At 31.4% G+C, this 24,958-nt stretch overlaps 2 protein-coding genes and 1 pseudogene across 2 annotated transcripts; 2 read left to right on the forward strand and 1 right to left on the reverse strand.

Moving 5' to 3' along the window:
* Positions 1 to 1,002: 1,002 nt before the first annotated feature.
* LOC130668649 (uncharacterized) lies at positions 1,003 to 11,766 on the forward strand. Its single transcript, XM_057471035.1, has 23 exons — positions 1,003 to 1,349; positions 1,438 to 1,682; positions 1,744 to 1,937; positions 2,012 to 2,127; positions 2,197 to 2,608; positions 2,682 to 2,847; positions 3,986 to 4,065; positions 4,145 to 4,240; positions 4,333 to 4,462; positions 5,256 to 5,430; positions 5,508 to 5,650; positions 7,245 to 7,479; positions 7,567 to 7,811; positions 7,872 to 8,065; positions 8,140 to 8,255; positions 8,339 to 8,750; positions 9,362 to 9,527; positions 9,598 to 9,677; positions 9,755 to 9,850; positions 9,932 to 10,061; positions 10,704 to 10,878; positions 10,953 to 11,095; positions 11,163 to 11,766. The coding sequence occupies exons 1-23, from the start codon at positions 1,109 to 1,111 to the stop codon at positions 11,277 to 11,279; spliced, it is 4,107 nt and encodes a 1,368-aa protein (XP_057327018.1). The 5' UTR covers positions 1,003 to 1,108; the 3' UTR covers positions 11,280 to 11,766.
* A 1,176-nt stretch (positions 11,767 to 12,942) lies between these two features.
* LOC130668075 (nose resistant to fluoxetine protein 6-like) lies at positions 12,943 to 21,575 on the forward strand. The gene is made up of 12 exons (XM_057470136.1): positions 12,943 to 13,685; positions 13,774 to 14,018; positions 14,078 to 14,271; positions 14,346 to 14,461; positions 14,546 to 14,957; positions 16,930 to 17,095; positions 17,166 to 17,245; positions 17,323 to 17,418; positions 17,500 to 17,629; positions 18,772 to 18,946; positions 19,021 to 19,163; positions 19,231 to 21,575. The coding sequence occupies exons 1-12, from the start codon at positions 13,445 to 13,447 to the stop codon at positions 19,357 to 19,359; spliced, it is 2,127 nt and encodes a 708-aa protein (XP_057326119.1). The 5' UTR covers positions 12,943 to 13,444; the 3' UTR covers positions 19,360 to 21,575.
* Positions 21,576 to 21,645: 70 nt separating this feature from the next.
* LOC130668650 (uncharacterized) lies at positions 21,646 to 24,558 on the reverse strand (annotated as a pseudogene).
* Between the last annotated feature and the right edge of the window lie 400 nt (positions 24,559 to 24,958).

Genomic DNA, 24,958 nt, shown 5'->3' on the forward strand with positions numbered 1-24,958 from the left:
AGAGATTTTTTACTCATCTATATAAATATATAAATATGCTAAAAAGTATCTCACTACTTGAATGAAGTTCAAAGTCTCATTACCTTACTTAAGAATTTTTATGACAAATAGAAAAATAAATTATATTTTTAATGAGATTTTTTTGCGCGATCTGTACAGTGGCTGTCAACGTACAGAAATTATTTTTACATATTTAAATTATCAATGGTAGAAAAAAGAACTGTACTTTGACTTTGGTCTATATTTTTAGCGAATGGAAGAAGGCTATGAATATATAAGATATAAATGTTAAAATTTTAGAATTATTACAGATTTCAGGGATACTTAAAATTTAATATGGATAATAAAGTATTCTGACGTGTGTTTTGTCAAAAAAATGTTAATTTTGTAGTCAACTTCTTCAGTCATTTCACGACATCGACCGAAATAAGAACTTTGAAATTTTGTAACTGAATATATGTAGTATTTGTTATCAAATTAAATGAACGCGATTACTATAATTCGAAAATGCTATGTAAAGTGTTGGAAAAATTCGATAGTATCAAATTAATTTATAGAGTAATTTTTTGTTTTGTATTATTCAATTTTATGGGCACGAAAGCCAATGAGTTAGAACAATATTTACCTGCATATGCAGTGGCTGTTAATTCGGATATTTTACCGAAGTCAACTTGTAAGACTCAACTAGAAATATTCCGAGCTGGGATTGATCGAAAAATTTTATGGAGTTTGAAAGGTAAGGTAAATATTTTCTTAATCATTCGTGTATACTTTACTCCAATTACTTTGTTGCACCAATAATTATGATGGAATAACAATCGAGGACATTGCAATAAGAAAATTCTTGTATATAATTACGTGAAAAATTAACTTATTTAGAAAACCGAGTCACAAACATGTTTTTTTTACGACAAAGAAGTTTGAGTGTAAAGAAGATTAAATTAAATGTAGATGTTATGTGCATTGGAAACTTATTATAAATAACGTCTTCATGTAGTTATCATTTAGACTTTTCATAGGATGCTTGAGTGAGCCAGTTAGTGAAAGAAAGTGAAGTTAAGTGACGACTTAAATATCGTTCAGAACCGATAATTATATTTAAATAATAATGATTATACAAATGTCACCACAAATGGATAATAAACATTTAACAAAAAAAATAATGCGACAAATAATTTTTGGTTTCATACTATTTAATTTGGTGGGCACGAAAGCCAATGAGTTAGAACAATATTTACCTTCATATGCAGTGGCTGCTAATTCGGATATTTTACCGAACTCAACTTGTAAGACTGATCTAGAAACATTCCGAGCTGGGATTGATCAAAAAATTTTATGGAGTTTGAAAGGTAAGGAAAATATTTTCTTAATCATTAGTGTAAACTTGCATTGACATTCATAAGTCAAGATAGTTGGCAATGGAAAATAATGCTCTAGTTTTAGATGCCAGTGGAGAACCAAGATCCGGATTCGCGTACGGCAATAATTTTTGGCCAGGCAGTAAAAGCCAATGCCTTGATTTGGAAAATACTAAACCTCTTCAAATAGACCCTGATATTTTAAAAAATAATTCAAAATATCGTAACATCAATGAAGAATTCCCTCCCTATCATTTGAATTATTTTGTTGCGCTTTTCTATCATAACAGCACACTTCAGTATCAACTTCGCTTCAAATATGACGTAAGGGCTCGTTTTTATTAATAAAATGTCAAGTGAACTATGTTATAATTAACTTGTTTAGAATTTATTGTCACTTGGACTTTGTCTTCCGGCCTCGTGTTCAACTGATGAATTAGGAAAAATTTTGAACAAAATATTCGAATCCAGAACTCTTGCGATCGGCAACTTATATTCCGCAGATTATCGGCTTCATGAAGTACGAGATCTCAAAGACGATCATAAGTGGCTTCTTGATTGGAGGATCATTACCACTGGGTATTTATTTAAGAACCAACTCGTGTATCAAAATAATTATTCTAAATGTTAAAATGCAATGTAAATTTTTTTAGTATCGTTGTGATACTGACAATACTGTTGGTCATCATTGGTACTTTTTACGACTGTATTGTCCACGAAAAACGTTTAGAATTTTTAGAAATCTCTAAAAACCCGGAACATAATCCAAGTAAGTGAACGATGTTCTTTGAAATGATTTTTGTGCATCAAATTAACTAAAATTTCTGTAACTTTTTAGCTGCAACATCAAAAAGCAAAATTCAACCAAAACTTTTTGAAGAAGTTTTACTGTGTTTTTCCATCTACACCAATGCCAAAACGATTTTCAATACTAAATTGAGCAAGAACTCTGTGACTTCAATCTGTGGACTCCGCCTGCTCGGAATGATATGGATATTTTTAATCCATACATTATTATACTCAATTGATTTCATAGATAATCGTATAACAGTATGGAGATTATCTGAAGAGTTTATCCTTCAAATTTTACCTACTGGAAGTTTAGCCGTAGATACTTATTTTTGCTTGAGCGGGTTTCTAATCAGCTGGTCATTTTTCGGTCAAAAAATTAATGATAAAAATGAAGCAAAACTAAGTCTTCGATTTCCATGGTCCAAATATTTTGGTCTCATTATCAAAAGAATTATTAGGTAAAGATCGAAATCTTATGAATTAATTCTATCCTAAGCTTGCTGATAAATAGTATAGAATAATTTTTTAAAGGCTTGCTCCAGTGTACTTCGTAATGATTGGAATAGCTGAAATAAATTTTGGATTCTACACAAAAACTTCATCTTTTATATCTACCGAAAACCCGTACAATCAGTGTACTAATTACTGGTGGAGGAATTTACTATTTATCAATAACTTGTATCCCTGGAACGAAGCAGTAATTAATTTTATACATAAAAAATATTATATGGTGTCACGCTCAAATAACCGCAGTCAAAATAACCGCGACAAAATAACCGACGACAAAATAAGCGAATGACAAAATAACCGTATTACAAAATAACCGACGACACACGGAGAAAAAAATATCGCCAGAATGACTATCCAATGTATCCTCAAATGACGTATCGTCAGAATAACAATTCGTATACCTAATTTAGGAATACTCTCATATTAATTTAATAATCTATAGTATCGTTAAAGTAAAGATACGTTTTTGGGTTAGGTTAAGTATTCATTTATTTAATTTAACAATACGACGAATGGCCTTTGCAACTATATGTAGTTTCGTTGATATAAGTATCTGTATAGCCAGCGTGAGGATCCGTATAGCTAAATTGGCTATACGTATCGTTGTTCTCGGTTGCCGGATGCCTAAATACAGAGTTTGCGCAATAGTCATGTCAGCGATTCATAAAATGCCTAAAATAAGGATACGGATCGTCATTTTGACGATCCACTGTGAGGATACTCTGTATAGCTGAATTGGCTATACGGCGTATTGTTAAGTAAGATGACTATACAGCGTATAGCCAGAATAGCGATACGTATACTTAATCTGGCGATATTTTTCTCTCCGTGCAAAACACACAAAAACCATGATAAAAGGGCGGTTATTTTGTCGTCGCTTATTCTGTCGCGGTTATTTTGTCTTTGGTTGAACTGTTACGCAACCGAATTTAACGGTAATTTTTGAAGAAAATTTCTTTCCGTGTACGTTAGTGTAGTAAAGTCAAAACTGTAAAATTATAGGCTATTTAGCACACTAGTGCGAATAAGTAAAATATATACAGACGAGGCTGAATATATTTGGCGCTTCCGACACGACTTATAGCGCTCGGAAATTGAACTTTCAAAGCAGGTGTTGCAAAAAATATTGTAGACAACTAGTGACATCAAGTACTGTACTCGATGGCACTAGTTATCTAAAACACTATTACATCCTTTAGAATTCAGAGTTTTTATTGACGAAATAGATCAAAATAAACTCCAGAGTGAAGTTAACTCTGAATTAACTTACGACCTTTGACAGCCGACAGTAATTTATGTCATTAACTTGATATATTTAATTGCAGTGTATGACTTGGAGTTGGTATCTGTCAAGTGATATGCAATTTTACATTATCGGAACATTTTTATTACTTTTATCTGACATGTAAGATCTACACTAATCAATTGAATTATATTCTATTTCTGATTAAAGTAATTTCCAATCTATTGATCATAATTTTCAGATATTTCTACGTTTCTGTAGTTTTCTTAATAGCTCTGTTAATAGTTCCAGCCATTATCGACGGCTTTATTTCGCATGCATACAATTACACAGCCACGTAAGTATGTTAAAATTAATTTGTATAACTTAACGGTTTACTAATCTAATAAATAAGAGACCTATAATATAATAAGGACGTATGATAAATAGGGTAGACCAAATGTTAATGCAAATGCATGTGATATATTCACCTCCATGGATGCGAATAGGTTCATATTTAATTGGAATTATTGCTGCGTATATTCTAACAAAGCTGAAGGGTAAATTAAATGTCAGTCGGGTAAGTAATCTTTATTAATAACCATTAATAAAATTATATTGTGAAATAAACCTTACATATAAAAGTAATTCACGGAGAAAGATGGGCTTAAGACATCTACAAATTTTTATTATGCTGTCGACCAAATTTGAAACAGGAATTATAAGTTGAGTTGCCAAAAAAGTTATTATGCTACACTACAAAACATTTAATGTACTTTAAAATTATTGATGAATTGTAATGAATATTATATGTCTCAATTAGGAATTATAGTAGAAAATGAAAAATTTTTAGAGGCTCACAATAATAATTATAGTGCAGCATATTAATCTTTCAACGACTCAACTTCCTGTTTCAAGTTTGGTTGACAGCATAATAAAAATTCGTCCATTTTTTGTCTTCATTTTTCTCCGTGTATAAATCATATTTTCTTGATTCTTCGTAAAAAAAAAATTAAGGAACAAGTAAATTTTCTGTATTTTATACCGCATTGACACTCGTAATCAAAACACAATAAAAGCGCTTTAAACGTCACCTCAATTAAATTCTTAGTGTTTTTTTTCTTTTAACGCTGATTAAATCCGAAGTGAATGTGGAATAGATGATTTTTTATTTATTGTCTCAGATTAAAATAAAATCTAGATCACTTCGAAATCACTCCGCTCAATAAAAAAACTCACCATTCACTCAGTATACGGAGTTTTTTTTTTTTAACGCTGGAACTTTGAGTGACGGAGTTAATTTCCGATTCAAACAAAATCCATATTTAACTCGAATTCAATCCCGATTTTTATTATGTTTGTTAATTTCTCAGAAAACTTTATGTTTACTTTGGATAATCGGAGGTTCTTGTAATATCTCCACACTCTTTGGTCTTTATGGAAAAAATCTCTCACTTGTGAGTGCTGGAATATATGTAGCTTTGAGTAAGATCACGTGGAGTATGGGAATCGCTTGGATCTTAATAGCCTGTCACACCAACAGTGCCGGTAATTTACTCTCTAAAATCAATTGATTAAATTTCATTATAACTCAAAATTATGAAGAGTTTGTTTGTTTTATATAGGATTGGTCAATAAAATTCTCTCACTGAAAGTGTGGATTCCACTAAGCAAACTTACATACTGTGCCTACTTGTTGAATCCTCTGATCACACTTTCGATAGCTATGTCATCAGAATCACCTATACACATTGACTTATTTCCAATTGTAAGAAAATGTACATTACTCATAAGATTATTTTAATGAAAATTTTATTAAAATTTTTTTTTTTTGTAGGGAACATATTTTTTGGGATTGACAGTTTTGACATTTCTCGCCGCGTTTATCGCATCGATAGTATTTGAGTTGCCGTATAGTTCGCTATTTCAATTGATCATTAAGCCACGAAAGTAGTATGGTTAATTATACACTACAAAAAAATCGGTATTATTTAGCCGGTGTCAAAACGGTGTGCATACAGAGTAAAAAGAACTCCAATTGTAGGATAAGAGTGTGAGTATAAATATTTCAAGATCTAAAAAACAAAAAACAAAAATAATAATAATAATAATATTTCGTTGTAATGACGAAATAATCGTTAGTTGCAATAAGAATAATTATATTATTTACAAAATAAGCAACGTCACTTTTATTAAAGTGAACAAATTGAATCAGTTTTTAATTACTTATAAATAATAATATATAAATATATTTATGAAAGATGTTTGTAAACAATATTATGATAATTATATTTATTATTACTCTGATGTCTTTCATGAGGTAATAACTGATTTAAAAGTGATAAATTAATTATTTGATATTAAATTTACTTTAATTTTTCTCGCTGATTTAGTTTGCAAATAACGATTTTACACAAGAACGTTAACATACCATTAGGAACAAATATTGTTTGAATTGCTCCGTAAATTAATAAATCTATCGTATCATTAATTTATGAATCAATAAATTTTTTTTTGTATTTGAACTATAATTCGATTTCTGATAGTTGATAAATTAAACTAATTTTTTTCTAATTTCTAACACCAATTAACACCAGAAAGATTTTAACACCACTACCGTTATCCTTTTAACACCACATTCAGGTTTAAATTTAACACCGAGATAGCGTGAACTTACACCGATTTTTTTTCCGTGTCATAAGCATTAGATGATTGTGAATAAAAATAGTTTTTTATATTTATGTCTTTTCATGTATGCATATGTATATAATTTATCATAATAAAAAACATATTCAATAAAAAATTTATAATTAAAAATAAATCAGAAGTTTCATTTGACAAAAGCAAAATATATTATTCCATTAAAATTTTTAATTATTTCGATGCGTTCGTTAAAATGAACATGTCATTTTATAGGAAAAAAATGAATAAAAAACGGAATAAATTATTCAATCTTGTTAATTATAAGTTTTGTATAATTTTAATTGATTAGCTATGATGCGTTTAATACAAATTGACCAAAGTCCAATTACTTTATCGCAGCAATTATTATGATGGAATAACAATCGAGGACATTGCAATAAAAAAAATTCTTCTTCATAATTACTTAAAGAATTAACTTATTCAAAAACCCGAGTCACAAACACGTTTTTTTATGACAAATAAGTTAAAGTGTAAAGAAGATTAAATTAAATGTAGATCTTATGTGCGTTGGAATCTTACCATTATAAATTGGGTTTTCATTTAGTTATCGTATAGACTTTGCGTAGGATGCGTGAGTGAGCCAGTTAGTGAACGAAAGTGAAGTTGTGACGACTTAAATATCGTTCAGAACCGTTAATTGTATTTAAATAATAATGATGATAGAAATGTCAACACGAATGGAAAATAATCTTTTAACAAAAAAATTAATGCGACAAATAATTTTTGGTTTCATACTATTTAATTATGTGGGCACGAAAGCCAATGAGTTAGAAAAATATTTACCTGCATATGCGGTGGCTGTTAATTCGGATACTTTACCGAACTCAACTTGTAAGACTGATCTAGAAATATTCCGAGCTGGGATTGATCAAAAAATTTTATGGAGTTTGAAAGGTAAGGAAAATATTTTCTTAATCATTAGTGTAAACTTGCATTGGCATTTAAAGTCAAGATAGTTGGCAATGGAAAATATTGCTCTAGTTTTAGATGCCAGTGGGGAACCAAGACCCGGATTTGTGTACGGCAATAATATATGGCCAGGCATTAAAAGCCAATGTCTTGACTTAGAAAATACTAAACCTCTTCAAATGGATCCTGAAATGTTAAAAAATAATTCAAAATATCGTAACATCAATGAAGAATTCCCACCCTATCATTTGAATTATTTTGTTGCGCTTTTCTATCACAACAGCACACTTCAGTATCACCTTCGCTTCAAATATGATGTAAGGGCTCGTTTTATTAATAAAATGTCAAGTAAACTATGTTACAATAAAATTGTTTAGGATTTATTGTCACTTGGACTTTGTCTTCCGGCCTCGTGTTCAACTGATGAATTAGGAAAAATTTTGAACAAAATATTTGAATCCAGAACTCTTGCGATCGGCAACTTATATTCCGCAGATTATCGGCTTCATGAAGTACGAGATCTCAAAGACGATCATAAGTGGCTTCTTGATTGGAGGATCATTACCACTGGGTATTTATTTAAGAACCAACTCGTGTATCAAAATGATTATTCTAAATGTTAAAATGCAATGTAAATTTTTTTAGTATCGTTGTGATACTGACAATACTGTTCGTCATCATTGGTACTTTCTATGACTGTATTGTGCACCAAAAGCGTTTAGAAAAGCTAGAAATCTCTAAAAACCTGGAACCTGATTCATGTAAATGAACGAAAATTCATATTTTGCTTAATTAAAATGTCTTTTTGTGTATCAAATTAATCGAAATTTCTATAATTTTTAAGCTGCAACATCAGAAAGTGAAATTCGACCAAAATTTTTAGAAGAGGTTTTGCTGTGTTTCTCCATTTATACTAATACCAAAAGCATTTCCAATACAAAATCAAGCGAGGATTCGGTGACTTCTATCAACGGTCTTCGATTACTAGGAATGACATGGATTTTCGGGTTGCATGCAGTTATCTACTCAAACGATGCACTTGATAATCGAGTAACAGTGTGGAGATTATCTGAAGAGTTTCTAAATCAAATTCTAACCACCGGTAGTTTAGCCGTAGACACTTATTTTTGTTTGAGTGGCTTCCTGATCAGCTGGTCATTCTTCGGTAAACGAATGAATGATAATCGTGAAGCGAAATCAGTTCTTCGATTCCCGTGGTTCCATTATTTGGGTCTCATTTTTAAAAGAATCGTTAGGTAAAAGTTTGAGCTATTGTCTCATGAAGGGAAGGCCAGAATCGAATGAGACACTATTTTTGAAGTTAAACAAAAATTTCAAGTGGTTGCACTATCCAGGCTGATTAGCTTGCCCCAATTTTTCCAAATAACCATAATTCCATATTTTAAAAAAAGGTTAGAAAATCCAAAAGTGCACACCTCAATCTCTCATGATAATTATTAATATTTTTTTTTTTATTATTCGTTATTATTTAACTCTTAAACTATTAATTTCATTTCTATTGTAAGTTTTATTTTTCTAGACTTTTCTTTCAGTCTAATTTTCATTATTTTAAATTTTTCCGAAATATTCCGCCTTTTTTTCTTAGATGTCGCTTTTTTTTTTATCCTATTGTTACACTAGTGCTGCTGTCAGTAGTTGGTGAAGGAAAAAAATATAAATAATAATTATAATAATAATAATAACAATAAAAATAATAAATGGCAGCTAAATTGTTCGTGAATTACGCGCGTTCGCGCTTGGGTTGTGCAATAAAAAAAAAATTTTCGTGGTCTCAAAAATGGTGTATTATTTTCGTCAGTCTCCTCTGTAACATTCTAAATAAATTCAAAATTATAATTATTTTAAGACTCGCTCCAGTATATTTGGTAATAATTGGAATAGCTGAAATTACTTTTGGATGGTTCAAAATAAATTCATCTTACGCAGTTGCAGAAGACCCCCACTATTATTGTCACAATAACTGGTGGAGAAATTTGCTCTTCATAAATAATTTATTCAAATGGAATGAAGCAGTAACTATTTTGATGCCTTATTATCATTGAATCACTACAGTAATTAGTAATTATGACTACTTAATTTTAGTGTCTCACTTGGAGTTGGTATATAGCAAGTGATATGCAATTTTACATCATTGGAACGTTTTTGTTACTCTTATCTGACATGTAAGATCGAAAATTGAGTTAGTGAGCTGTAATAAATTCAAAATATCCACGAAATAATTATAAAATATTATTTTCAGATATTTTTACACATCTGGTATTTTATTGTTAACTTTTCTAATAGTTCCAGCCATCATTAGTGGCTGTATATCATATTCGTACGGATATATAACTATGTAAGTATTTGAAAAGTTGTTTTGTAAAAATTTACCAAAAATATTCATTGAATAGCTTAAAAATAAGTGTTCGATAAATAGGATAGACCAAATGTGGGCCATTATGGAAGTCGTATATACCCCGCCGTGGATGCGAATTGGTCCATATTTGGTTGGAATGATTACAGGATATATTCTAAGAAGAATTAAGGGTAAATTGAATGTTAGTCGAGTAAGTATTTGTTATTGTTATTGATTTATTATTATTTGGGAAGACAAGAGAAAAATGAGGTCTCATGATTTTACCCTAGTAACACATGTTCAAGCAAGATTCTGGAGTAAGTATCTTGAGCAAGACCCCTAGATGCTAGTGTCTTTTTCTACGTATGTGTCTTTCGCAAGATCGTGTATCAAAAAACCTACGTCAAGATTTGTGTATGTCTTGCTCATGGCATCGTAGGCAAGAATATTAAAGATATCTTAAACACGATGCAATGAAAAAGTATTTGACGCATTTCTTGCATCAATAACTTACAGTAGTCACTTACGCATGGCTTGCTTAAGATCTGCTCAAGGCTCAAGGTCAATTTTGAGTCTTGAGCAGATCTTGAGCAAGCCATGTGCAACTATTTTCAATTAGAGTCATCCTCCAGAATTGATTGATAATCTGCTACGAACATGTTGTGTAAGGCTTGTACTAGGCTTGCAATTTAAATCTGGTCACAGGTATCTGCAGCAAATACGTAGAAAAATTCACTTGCAACTATCGATCTTGAGAGCAGACTTGCTCAAGAATTGAAAAAAATTGTTATATGGGTAGTAGCAGTCCGGAGCGAAATGAGACACAATTTTTATGACAAAACAATTTTTTCAGAAAACTTTATGTTTACTTTGGATAGTCGGAAGTTTGTGTAATATCGCCACAATTTTTGGTCTTTATGGCAAAAATCTCTCAGCAGTTAGTGCTGGAATATATGTTGCTTTGAGCAGAATTGCATGGGGTATTGGGATCTCTTGGATTTTGGTTGCCTGCTATACAAACAATTCCGGTAATTAACATCTGAAATAAATACTAATCTTTATTACAACTCATAACTATAAAGTATTTATTTTTTATCTACAGGATTTGTAAACAAAATCTTGTCACTAAAAATCTGGATTCCACTATGCAAACTTACGTACTGTGCATACTTACTGAACCCTTTGATCACTATATCATTGGCTATATTATCAGAAACACCAACACACGTAGATTTGATACCGTTCGTAAGTAATTTAATTCATAGTAATAATTTAGTGTTATTAATATTTTTAATTACGTTTTTTATTTCAGATTATCCACTTTTTGGGATTAACATTCTTTACTTTTTTGTGTGCATTTTTCATGTCAGTACTGTTTGAAATTCCATATATTTTACTAGTTCAGATGTTTCTTAAGCCACGAAATTGAAATAACGATTAATAATAATTCTTCATTGGATGACATTCGATACTGAAGTAGAAAATCTTTCATAATTTAATTTAATTACTGTTATATACTGGATAATTTCCAATATTAATTAAAATATTTTTAAATATTTAATTGCCTATTAATGTCCAGGTTTGGCCTCGTTGGAGTGTCTATAGTCGAGAATTTTTTTTTGTGTGTATTTCATTGAAAAGCATAAAAATTTAAGTATCGTTCAACATAAAGTAATAATTTTTGGTAATATTAAATATTCATTAATATTATTACTTTTATATAATTGATACAAATCTAGTGTATAAGTCAAGTAAACTATACATTTGTGATGAAGTGAACAAGAATTTCAGTTATCACGATTAGAAGATTATATTTATAGTATCTATAACTGTTATTCTGTTGTAATTTTATATTTAAATTAACTAGTAATATTAAAGTTAATGAATGAATACAAATTATTCTTGTTGTTTAGTATTGTATTTATTACTTTCGATATAATATCATTACTAAAGGTATTATATCGAGTTATTCATACATAACAAAAAATTCCAAAAATGTTAAGTATCAAAAAAGGCACTAGTCACTTTGTCGCATGACAGAGAAGTATTGATGCCAAAACTGCTTTCAAGATTTTGAATATGAAACTTCTGAAATAAGTTTCTTACCAGGGACACTACAAGTGGTAGGCGCTATCTAGTGGCGAGCACCGAACTACTCTCGCTGCTGTTGCCTTGCTCTGGTGACTTCCCTCTTCTCCATGTTTGAGGCCGATAATATTGACTCAGGATTATACCGACTTAGTTTGAGTATGGCGCATTTTTAGTATCAGGATGTTATTATACTCGATTCAGAAATATATAAAAATATATTTTTAAAATTATTAATCAGTTTATTACTACAATAGTTACTCATAGGAACCGACTCTATAAAGTCGTTGGTTTTAATTTTTTAGATAACTCGTTGGAGTAAACTATAAATACTTCCTCTGAGTATGATTTTGTATTATTTGTGTCCATCCACTTCACGAATTCATTATAACAGAGCGTATGTTTGGCATTGGATTTTTTTGGTAATAAATTTTTAACTATATCTTCAGCTTCATGAAGCATCTTCAGATCAGATGCATCTTCTATATTTCTCAAAAAAATTTCGTCATTTTCACTGTCACTTGAATTGCCAGACGAAATCATTTTTTTGATTTATTTAATTCACTTTTATTATTATTATTATTATTTATTTTTATTGAATTTATTTTTTATCAAACTATAATTCATTTTTTGAAATTGTAAAAATTCATAAGTTAAGTAATAAATGTCAAGACTATTATAGTTTGCTACCCGGCAACAGCTACATGTATTTATTATTTTTTTATAAAGGAAAAAAAGATGACATATGCGCATACTTATTGAAATTATTTTTAACCGGGGCAACAAAACATTAAAATCATAATATTTTTTTTATTTTTATTATAACCATACATTTTTTTATGTTGATTTACATCAACGAATTTTCGGTCCTGGTATGATAAAAAAAGGATGTGCACCACGAGAAGAAAGTAAGTCATCTGAACCCGCATGTTTGTCACCCTCGCCTTCGGCTCGGGTGACAATTTTCATGCGGGTTGGAATGACTTTTCTTCCCTTGGTTCACAATATACTATTAGTAATTTCGGTGCAATCGTCAAAATGAACATGGCGTTTTATAAAAAAAAAGCAAAAAAATGAATAAAAAAAGGAATAAATTATTTGATCTTTTTGATTACAAGTTTTAAATAAGTTTAATGGGCTAGTTATGATGCGATTAATACAAATTAACCAAAGTTCAATTACTTTGTTGCAGCGATTATTATGATGGAATAACAATCGAGGACATTGCAATAAAAAAGTTCTTGTTTATAATTACGTGAAAAATTAACTTATTCAGAAAACCGAGTCACAAACACGTTTTTTTTTATGACAAAGAAGTTGAAGTATAAAGAAGATAAAATTAAATGTAGATGTTATGTGCATTGGCAACTTATTATAAATTACGTTTTCATGTAGTTATCGTTTAGACTTTTCATAGGATGCTTGAGTGAGCCAGTTAGTGAAAGAAAGTGAAGTTAAGTGACGACTTAAATATCGCTCAGAACCGATAATTATATTTAAATAATAATGATTATACAAATGTCACCACAAATGGATAATAAACATTTAACAAAAAAATTAATGCGACAAATAATTTATGGTTTCATACTATTTAATTGTGTAGGCACGAAAGCCAATGAATTAGAAAAATATTTACCTGCATATGCGGTGGCTGTAAATTCGGATATTTTACTGAACTCAACTTGTAAAACTGAACTAGAAATATTCCGAGCTGGGATTGATCAAAAAATTTTATGGAGTTTGAAAGGTAAGGAAAATATTTTCTTAATCATTAGTGTAAACTTGCATTGCCATTCATAAGTCAAGATAGTTGGCAATGGAAAATATTGCTCTAGTTTTAGATGCCAGTGGGGAACCAAGACCCGGATTTGTGTACGGCAATAATTTATGGCCAGGCATTAAAAGCCAATGTCTTGATTTAGAAAATACTAAACCTCTTCAAATGGATCCTGATATGTTAAAAAATAATTCAAAATATCGTAACATCAATGAAGAATTCCCACCCTATCATTTGAATTATTTTGTTGCGCTTTTCTATCACAACAGCACACTTCAGTATCAACTTCACATCAAATATGATGTAAGAGCTCGTTTATTACTAAAATGTCAAATAAACTATGTTACAATTAACTTGTTTAGGATTTATTGTCACTTGGACTTTGTCTTCCGGCCTCGTGTTCAGCTGATGAATTAGGAAAAATATTAAACAAAATATTTGAATCCAGAACTCTTGCGATCGGCAACTTATATTCCGCAGATTATCGGCTTCATGAAGTACGAGATCTCAAAGACGATCATAAGTGGCTTCTTGATTGGAGGATCATTACCACTGGGTATTTATTTAAGAACCAACTCGTGTATCAAAATGATTATTCTAAATGTTAAAATGCAATGTAAATTTTTTTAGTATTGTTGTGATACTGACAATACTGTTCGTCATCATTGGTACTTTCTATGACTGTATTGTGCACCAAAAGCGTTTAGAAAAGCTAGAAATCTCTAAAAACCTGGAACCTGATTCATGTAAATGAACAAAAATTCATATTTTGCTTTATTAAAATGTTTTTTTGTGCATCAATTTTAATCAAAATTTCTATAACTTTTAAGCTACAACATCAAAAGGAAAAATTCGACCAAAACTTTTTGAAGAAGTTTTGCTGTGTTTCTCCATTTATACTAATACCAAAACCATTTCCAATACAAAATTAAGCAAGAATTCAGTGACTTCTATCAACGGTTTTCGATTACTTGGAATGACATGGATTTTTTTTATGCATGCAGTTATCTATTCGAACGATGCGCTTGATAATCGAGTAACAGGGTGGAGATTATCGGAAGAGTTTGTAAATCAAATACTAACCTCCGGTAGTTTGTCCGTAGATACTTATTTTTGTTTGAGTGGCTTCCTGATCAGCTGGTCATTTTTTGGTAAACGAATGAATGATAATCATGAAGCGAAATCAGTTCTTCGGTTCCCGTGGTTCCATTATTTCGGTCTCATTTTTAAAAGAATCGTTAGGTAAAAATTTAAACTATTGTTTTATGAAGGATAGGCCAGAACTGAATGAGACACTATTTTTGAAGTTAAACAAAAATTTCAAGTGGTCGCACTATCCGGGCCGATCAACTTGCCCCAATTTTTCCAAATAACCATAATTCCATATTTTAAGAAAACGTTAGAGAATCCAAAAGTGCACACCTCAATCCCACATGACAATTATTAATATTTTATTTTTTTATTATTCGTTATTATTTAACTCTAAATTATTAAATTTATTTTTAACTTCCCGCTAAGAAAATTGGAAATTTTCAATAATTCGGGAAGTTATTGGTTTCGGTCCGATTTTTGAAAATTGAATTTCTAAGAGATCTTGACGTTTTGGGGCTCTAGGAAGCTATTCTGACTAATTTGAAGATGATGTTCGAGTGTATGTATGTGTGTACATACGTTTGTTAATATCTATAACTTTCGAACTGATAAACCGATTTCAATCGTCAAGGTGGCATTCGACGCGGCTAGTCAATATCTTGAAGCTGAGGAAAATTGAGCTTTATCGGTAGGGCTTGTTCAGAGATATTCCAAAAATAAAATTTTTCCAAAAATGTTTTTTTCGATCTTGTAATGTGCTCGATGGATTAATTTCAAAATCAACTGGGCTCTAAAACTTTATAAGCCGCGTCGAATGCCCCCTCAACCATCAAAATCGGTTCATTTGTTCAAGAGAAACCGAAAACGAAAGAATTAAAAAAAAATTTTTTTTTTAGTACTTTTGAAATTTCTCAAAAACGACTAGATAAATCAATTCTAAAATATGATCAGGTTTAGATTTCAATAAAACACGTCAATTGCCACCTCAACCGTCTCAATTGGTCAATTCGTGTGAAAACTGAAAACTATGTCACTAATTCAAATAGTGGTATACTTTTCATTGAAAATAAGTGAATATTCACTGCCAAGTAGTGATTGTCACGTGATTTTCACTCATTCGTTTTTGGAGAGAGAACATCGCGTGCCAAATGCCAAAAGGGCGTATAAAAATTATACGCCCTTTTGGTTTTAAAGAACCAAAAGGGCGTACAATTTTTTTTTTTGTGTCAATCGTTTTGTAGACATGTTCTAAGTCTAAAAATGAAAAAAAAATTTTCAAAGCCAAAAGGGCGTATGTCTCAAACACTAGCTTTCCACCATACGCTCCGCATGGCGTTGAATATAAGAACGAATATTGAACTTTATTTATTATCTCTAGCTTATAATCATTAATTATTTGGGAATTTCCTAGTTGATTAAAAATTAAAGTTGATGATTATTTTAATTACATTGGACTGTCCAAGATGATGAAAAATTAAAGTTACTACCATCGAAAATGTTGACTTTTTCAAAAATTTTTTTCATAAAAACCTTCTCCGGACAATTTTGAAGACTGTTTTCCGAAATTTTTTAAAATCCTGATTTTTTTTTATACGCCCTTTTGGCTTTAGACCGACAATTTCCTAAAGCCAAAAGGGCGTACATCTTAAGATACGCCCTTTTGGCGTTAGTAAGTCAAAATTTTTTTTTTCTGCAGATCTTTACGTTTCGAGCGATTCTAAAAAGAATGGCAAAAAAAAATTTTTTTATACGCCCTTTTGGCATGGAACCCTATCTAACTGCTGTAATACGCCCTTTTGGCATTTGGCACGCGACATGTTAAAACAACATATAAATAAGTGTAAAACGTTCGTTTTACACACGATATGTGTTGATTTTGACGAGTCCTTTTTTACTGTGTGGTATTCGATTTAACCTATCTTAGTGTAATCAAAAAAGTTTAGAGATGAATTAACGTGAGTGAATTAGTCGAAAAAATAATTTCGATCCTAAGAGACACACAGCGCGTTCGCGCTTGAGGTGTGCAAAAAAAAAAATTTTTGTGGTCTCAAAAATGGTGTATTATTTTTTTCAGTCTCCTTTGTAACATTCTAGATAAATTCAAAATTATAATTATTTTAAGACTCGCTCCAGTATATTTGGTAATAATTGGAATAGCTGAAATCATTTTTGGATGGTTCAAAATAAATTCATCTTACGCAGTTGCAGAAGACCCCCACTATTATTGTCACAATAACTGGTGGAGAAATTTGCTCTTCATAAATAATTTATTCAAATGGAATGAAGCAGTAACTATTTTGATGCCTTATTATTATTAAATCACTACAGTAATTAGTAATTATGACAACTTAATTTTAGTGTCTCACTTGGACTTGGTATATCGCAAGTGATTTGCAATTTTACACCATTGGAACTTTTTTGCTACTCTTATCTGACATGTAAGATCTAAAATTGAGTTAGTGAGCTGTAATAAAGTCAAAATATCTACAAAATAATTATAAAATATTATTTTCAGATATTTTTACACATCTGGTATTTTATTGTTAACTTTGCTAATAGTTCCAGCCATCATCAGTGGCTGTATTTCTTATTCGTACGGATATATAACTACGTATGTATTTAAAAAGTTGTTTTGTAAAAATTTACCAAAAATATTCATTGAATAGCTTAAAAATAAGTATTTGATAAATAGGTTAGACCAAATGTGGGTCATTATGGAAGTCGTATATACCCCGCCGTGGATGCGAATTGGCCCATATTTGATTGGAATGATTACAGGATATATTCTAAGAAGAATTAATGGTAAATTAAATGTTAGTCGAGTAAGTATTTGTTATTTTTATTGATTTATTATTATTTGGGAAGACAAGAGAAAAATGAGGCCTCATGATTTTACCCTAGTAACACATGTTTGAGCAAGATTCTGGAGTAACCTATGCAGGAGCTGCCAGAGTTGAACGACGGGGCCCTCCCTGGCTCAGCACTGGGGAACCTAGCTTTGGCACACTTATATTGGCCCATGCTTGGCTCAAGATTGGGTACTCAGTCCTGGTGGTTGCAATGATTACCTGAGCATGGGCCAAGACTGGGTAACCTAGCCTTGGCCGTTACAATGATAACCCGGGCTTGGGCCAAGACTGAATTTTTTTCACATCATTTACTTCCTTTAGATAGTTTAAACGTTATTGATCATGAACTCTACGAGGTTAATAATGATAAAATTTTTTTTTTTAATTTATTCGTTTCCTCGATATCTGGGCCAAGTCTGGCAACCGATCATGGGCCAGGTCTAGCAACCAGGACTTGCCCCGTGTTATCATTCCAACTTCTACCAAGGCTGGTTTACAAGCTTGGCCCAATTAGGCCAACCTTAATGTTCTACATACTTGGGCCAAGCCTGGGGCCGTCGTACTTTCCTCTCTGGGAAGTATCTTGAGTGAGACCCCTAGCTGCTAGTATCTTTTTCTACGTATGTGTCTTTCGCAAGATCGTGTATTAAAAAATCTATGCCAAGATTTGTATGCCTTGCTCATGGTAGCGTACGCAAAAATATTAAAGATATCTTAAACACGATGCAATGAAAAAGTGTCTGACGCATTTCTTGCACCAATATAACTTACAGCAGGTACCTACACATGACTTGCTCAAGATCTGCTCAAGGCTCAAGGTCAATTTTGAGTCTTGAGCAGATCTTGAGCAAGCCATGTGCAACTATTTTTAACTATAGTCATCCTCCAGAATTGATTGATAATTTGGCACGAACATGTTGTGTAAAGCTTGCACTAGGCTTGCAATTTAAATCTGATCACAAGTATCTGCAGCAAGACACATACGTAGAAAAATACACTTGCAACTATCGATCTTGAGAGCAGACTTGCTCAAGAATTTAAAAAAATTGTTATATGGGTAGTAGCAGTCCGTAGCAAAATAAGACACAATTTTTATGACAAAACAATTTTTTCAGAAAACTTTATGTTTACTTTGGATAGTCGGAAGCTTGTGTAATATCGCCACACTTTTTGGTCTTTATGGCAAAAATCTCTCAGCAGTTAGCGCTGGAATATATGTTGCTTTGAGCAGAATTGCATGGGGTATTGGGATCTCTTGGATTTTGGTTGCTTGCTATACAAACAATTCCGGTAATTAACATCTGAAATAAATACTAATCTTTATTACAACTCATAACTATAAAGTATTTATTCTTTATTTACAGGATTTGTAAACAAAATTTTGTCACTAAAAATCTGGATTCCACTATGCAAACTTACGTACTGTGCATACTTACTGAACCCTTTGATCACTATGTCATTGGCTATATTTTCAGAAACACCAACGCACGCAGAGTTGATACCGTTCGTAAGTAATACTATTCGTAGTAATAATTTAGTGTTATTAATATTTTTAATTACGTTTTTTATTTCAGTTTATCCACTTTTTGGGATTAACATTCTTCACTTTCTTGTGTGCATTTTTTATGTCAGTACTGTTTGAAATTCCATATATTTTACTAGTTCAGATGTTTCTTAATCCACGAAATCGAAATAAAAATTAATAATAATTCTTCATTGGACGACACTCGATACTGAAGAAGAAAATATTTCAGAAATTAATTTAATTACTACTTTTTACTCTTCATATTTATATGAAATCGAGTAAATAACTTATTATATTAATAGAAAAATAATCGTAACAAAAACATAACAGTGTCCAGGTAAAAAATTAACCTTTCAACACGCTTGCAGTAAGCTAAAATTGTTGGCGTTTACTTTTACACGGAAAAAACAATATAGTAGTGGCAACTCTCTGGGATAGTACTGAGTACTTTCTGTAAAAAAAGAATTTCAGACAGTACTGTATGCTATCTCGACTGTATCTACTACTATCTAGACTATATCCACACTGTAAAAAATCACCGGGGTAAGTCCAATCGGTGTAGGTGTTAAAATTATCGGTGTTAAATTTACCCCCGAAAGCGGTGTGAAAATAACGCCGCTACCGGTGTAGATATTCTGTACCGGTGTTAAAAAAAATTCTTCGGTGTTAAAATAACACCGCTGCCGGTGTAAAAATTCTAGACCGGTGTTAAAATATTTTACTTTGTGAATATTTTTACTTACTCGATCACTGTACTTGTTAATAAATAATATTCTTTATTCATTTTCATAGAGAACTGACATTTTTTGTGTTTAATAATCTTTAAAGTTAATACTCCAAGCGGACGCAATTTACCCCGCTTTTACACCGATATTACTCCGTTTTTACACCGGTTACCCCGCTTTTACACCGATTTTACTCCGCTTTCACACTGGTTACCCTGATTTAACACCGGTATTTTTAACACCAGTGAATTACTCCTCCTACACCGGTGTAATTTTATTTTAACACCGGGCGGAGTTAAAATGAGTCCATTTTTAACACCGCTCTTTTTACAGTGCAATATTGTCCGGGATAGTACTCAGTTCTATCCCAGAGAGTTGCCACTACTACATTGTTTTTTCCGTTTACAGTTACATCTGATGTCAAACGAAAATTCCTGATAGTAACCACATATCTGGATTATACTCAGTTCTGTCTTAGATTTAACTCAGTTACATCTCATACAGAAAAAATGGGCACTGCAACAGGACACACCCAGAATTTGAATTTTTTTTCAAACTTTGAATTTGTGTTCTAATTTTGAAAACTTTACTATACTGAAAAAAAAAAATTGGTGCATGAAACTTGTTCCTTGTCTTATTGAATCCACAGGGAAAATCTTGTTGCTACAACAGGAAAAGTCCCGTTGCTACAACAGAATTTCATCCTGTTGCAGCGCCTATTTTTTTTCCGTCCAGCCATTTTTGTTCTAGCACATGCGCATTCAGTATACTAGATGTAACTGAGTCAAATCTAAGATAGAAGTTAGTAGGGGAAGGGGGAGCAAAATGGGCCCCTCAAAAAAAAAAATTTCGAATTCTGTTTTTTTACTTGTTTTACTTTTTTCTACTTCCTTGCCAAGCATTTGAACTTAATTTGTTCTGTGGAATTAAAAATAAAAAATTAAAAAATGTGGGGCAAAATGGGCCCCCAACAAAACTCAATGTATGTTTTTCGCTTGTTTTATGTTTTCAAACTTTTTGCTATGTTTAGTATAAAAAAGTTGATAGTGAAGATTTGGACCTTAAAATGACTTAATTCAAAGTTTTCTGTTGAATTACTATTCGATTCATTAAAAAAAATTTAATTTTAGTTAGTAATGCTGTTGAGCTCATAACCTTGTTTGCCCCTTATTGTAATTCTTCAATCATTTCTGTTAAAAAAAATTTTAGGAACCCGTTTGGTTAAAAAATATTTGTAGGTTTTCAAAGTCTGGGCAGCCCATTTTACCTCCCCCCCCCCCCTTCAACACTTTTCATGTTAAAAATTTTGGGGGGCCCATTTCGCCCCCAAATATTTCGAGGCATCCAAAATTTTAAGGGACCCTTTTTGCCCCCCCCCCCCTTCTTCTATAACCCAGATGTAAGTGGTTACTGAAGTTTGTTTTTGACCTCAGATGTAACTGAGTATAATCCAGGTTAGTAGCCAGTATCATCTTATTTTTTTTGTGTAACTAGTTTACTAACCAACGTTAGTACAAGGTCGATCGGTAACCTTTAAATCGGTTAACAGCAACTTAATCGTTTTAGCTCGAAATCACATTAACGTCTTGGCCAATGCCAAGATAAAAAAAGCTATTTGCTTAAATATAAAAAAAAAAAATGATGAATTTTACTATAAAAAAAAAAATTACATCAATTAAAAATTAAGATAATTTATAAAATGATCATAATTAAATTATTTAAAAATACTTATGATGAAGTTACTCTCTTTTATTCATGGAAAAACAAATGTACAATTACAATATAAAAACAATATAATAAAATATTTTTGAATTTAACACTGAAATATACTTTTCTTCGCTTGTAGTGACGTGTCTTACGATAGAATAACATGTTTATTGATTTATGAATGATAATGTCAGTTATTAATTAATTTATCAATTTCGTATGATTAATAATGTTACGAAAATAAGATCTGATGTTAATATTATTAGTAATTCAGATCTCACTTTATTAATAACAAATCACAATTGGTCCTTAAATAAAAATAAGATTATAATTACATTAAAAATAATTTTAGTTTATTAATATTTAGAAAAAAAACTCTTGTGACGTTTGTTAATTTTCAATTCTGTGTAATCATATCCGTAAGTTTCTCTGCTATCATGACCGTCAGAATATTTAGTTGGCCTGAAATGATTTCAGACATGATCAAATCATTCCCAACTCGTAAGCCTTTGATTTTATGAACTTTGAAAGAAGTAATCAATTAACGTTAAATTCAAGTACAAAGACATGCTTCAGATATCCGTAAACAAATTGATAACAGCAGTTAGATTACTTTTAGGGCCCACTTTACATGCACCAGAGTGATAGTAAATATTCATAGTAATTGTCCGTGTAGTACACACTCCTAGAATTCATCACTATCCGAAACAACTGAATCACTGCCAATCAACGAGATTTCAATTAACTTAGAACCGAATTCCTATAATGCTTTCCTATATCATCTTTCTCATTCATGTAATTAGAAAATAACGTCGGCTTACTTACAATAATATTACTCTTTAGGTAAATTTTTCTTTTGCTTTTTGGCTACAAAAGCATTGGAAAAACCTGCCAAATGTTAACTATTAGAAGCGTCATTTATAGAGTGATGAAAAGTAATTCGATATCTGGATAATTATCACTATCACGCGTGTCATTTAGTGCTTCAACAAAAGCCAAAGCTACAGCCGCACCCGGAATCTCAATTGGTCGTTTACGTATTGGCAAATAATCACGGAATTTTGGATTAAATGAATTGATTATATTCGAAAGCTGTATCCCAACTGATTGATTCACCCGAAAAATCACAAAACCACAAACAATGTTAGACCATAAGATTTTCACCAACGGAACCATTCACAATCGATTGGATTTCAAATTCCGCTAGAAGTTCATTCAATTCCCAGTAACATCAAAAGCTATATAGAATTAATCGCATCTGCACTTAAAATTACTTCCTTACATACGGAAAACTCGCAGTAACTGCTTAGCATTTTTAATTAACTCTATACACCAACAGCTGAATTATTCTCAAAAGATTTTTACTATTGCGTGCAGAATGTAGATAAGCCCAATTACTGCTTAATTGTTCGCTATTTTTAATTGTCGCTTGACACTGAAGAAATCCTGTATACTCAAGTCCATTGTAATCGATAATCTTATGACCAAGATCTTGACCTGTTTACACGAATTCCTCGGCAATCGGAGCTGTAAAATCTGTCCAATAAAACACAAGACCACTAACATCACAAAGTTTTGGTTTTTTTTTCACGATATTGACCACTGTCTCATGTTTTGAGAAATTGGAAAAATTTATTTGTACAACCAGTTCCCATTTTCATGTTGACCAACAATTGTTATCTTTCAGATCCGCGTCTCATAAAAAAAAAATTAGGCCGTGAAATTGGCCAAAAAGCCAAAATTTGGCCGAAATCAGCTAAAAAAGCCGAAATTTTATCATTCTCGATAAATAAGCCAACAATCAGCTGACACGGAGAAATTGTTCTTGTTTGAAATGCTATGGTGTCATAGTACAGCCAGACCATGTTGACCACCTATCGAAAAAGCTTTTTTACAGTGCACGATTACATGGTCTATACCATCACTGATCTTTAATTCCACGGCAGTGATTCTCCAATTATTTTGATCTGCGCTTCCAGTTGATTTCCGGACCAGTTTCCAAAACTAACACGCTAACGATCAAATCTTCAAATAACCTTGCAATCAATTGCAGCCACTGTCTCCGCACACACGATCACATAATCATAAACTCCTCTATTATAATTCGCCCCGTGTCGAAATTTGAATCGTAGATTGATCGTACTAGACGTTGAAAACGTAAATTTAACCTTTCAAGACGTAAATAGCCGTAAAAACGTATTTTTGACGTAGCTGACGTACAAAAACGTGATTAAAACTTGCGTAATCGTAGATACAACCCTTCAAAAATATCTAGCAGTCAGATGACGAGAAATAAAAATTTCAGCAGCTTTTGAAAAATATTTTGAACCTTGCAGGAGATAACTCTTTGAGTCTCTAACTCTAACTCTCTTAATTAGCTTACGAGCCATCAGATTTATCTCTTGCAAGGCTCAAAATATTTTTCAAAAGCTGCTGAAATTTTTATTTCTCGTCTTCTGACTGCTAGATATGTTTTTTTGGCATCGAAATGTTTTCAGTATAGTTTGATTTTTGTATTGCATGTTTTGAAAGGTTGTGTTTACGATTACGCAAGTCTTATTCACGTTTTTGTACGTCAACTACGTCAAAAATACGTTTTTACAGCTATTTACGTCTTGAAAAGTTGAATTTACGTTTTCAACGTCTAGTACGATCAATCTACGATTTAAATTTCGACTCGGGGCTAGATCACTTTTAAATTCTGTAGTCCGTATGATTATCACACTAATTGAATCAATACCGTCTAATAATAAAAAAAATATTTACACAGCAAAAAAAGGATTTCTTGGCACAGAAAAAATCTTTACTCGCCCCAAGAAAACTTTTACGTGCCTTAAGAAATTTTTTACATTATGAATTAAAAACGAAAATTTTCTCGCCCCAAAAAAAATTTTTTTCTGTGTACACTACATACACTTGACAAATAACTTTCAACGAATGCGTTAGAAGTTTGCTAACAAACAAACTCAACATAAGCTGAGTACGCATTTTATAAAACTCACAATTACATTTTTTATTCATTGAGACAAAAAATTAACCTATAATACCGGTTTTGTATTCAATACAAGTTTAATGTATGCGTTTACGTTCAAGGTCACGATGACTGATCTTCATCGCATTCAGATCATGGTTAAAAAAAACGCCGTACGACGTGTTATTAACAGTTTTTGTGCTATAACTTGAAACAATAAAGCAGATAATTTATTCAGACTATTAATGTAACATTCATTATTTTTCAAATAGAATGAAATTTACTTTACAATAAATATAACTATAGATATAATATATTACTGATATTTTTATGAACATATAATTGAACTGGTTAGTGATATATTTATTAGTGCA

This window comes from Microplitis mediator, chromosome 5 (assembly GCF_029852145.1).
Source record: "Microplitis mediator isolate UGA2020A chromosome 5, iyMicMedi2.1, whole genome shotgun sequence".
NCBI lineage: Eukaryota > Metazoa > Arthropoda > Insecta > Hymenoptera > Braconidae > Microplitis > Microplitis mediator.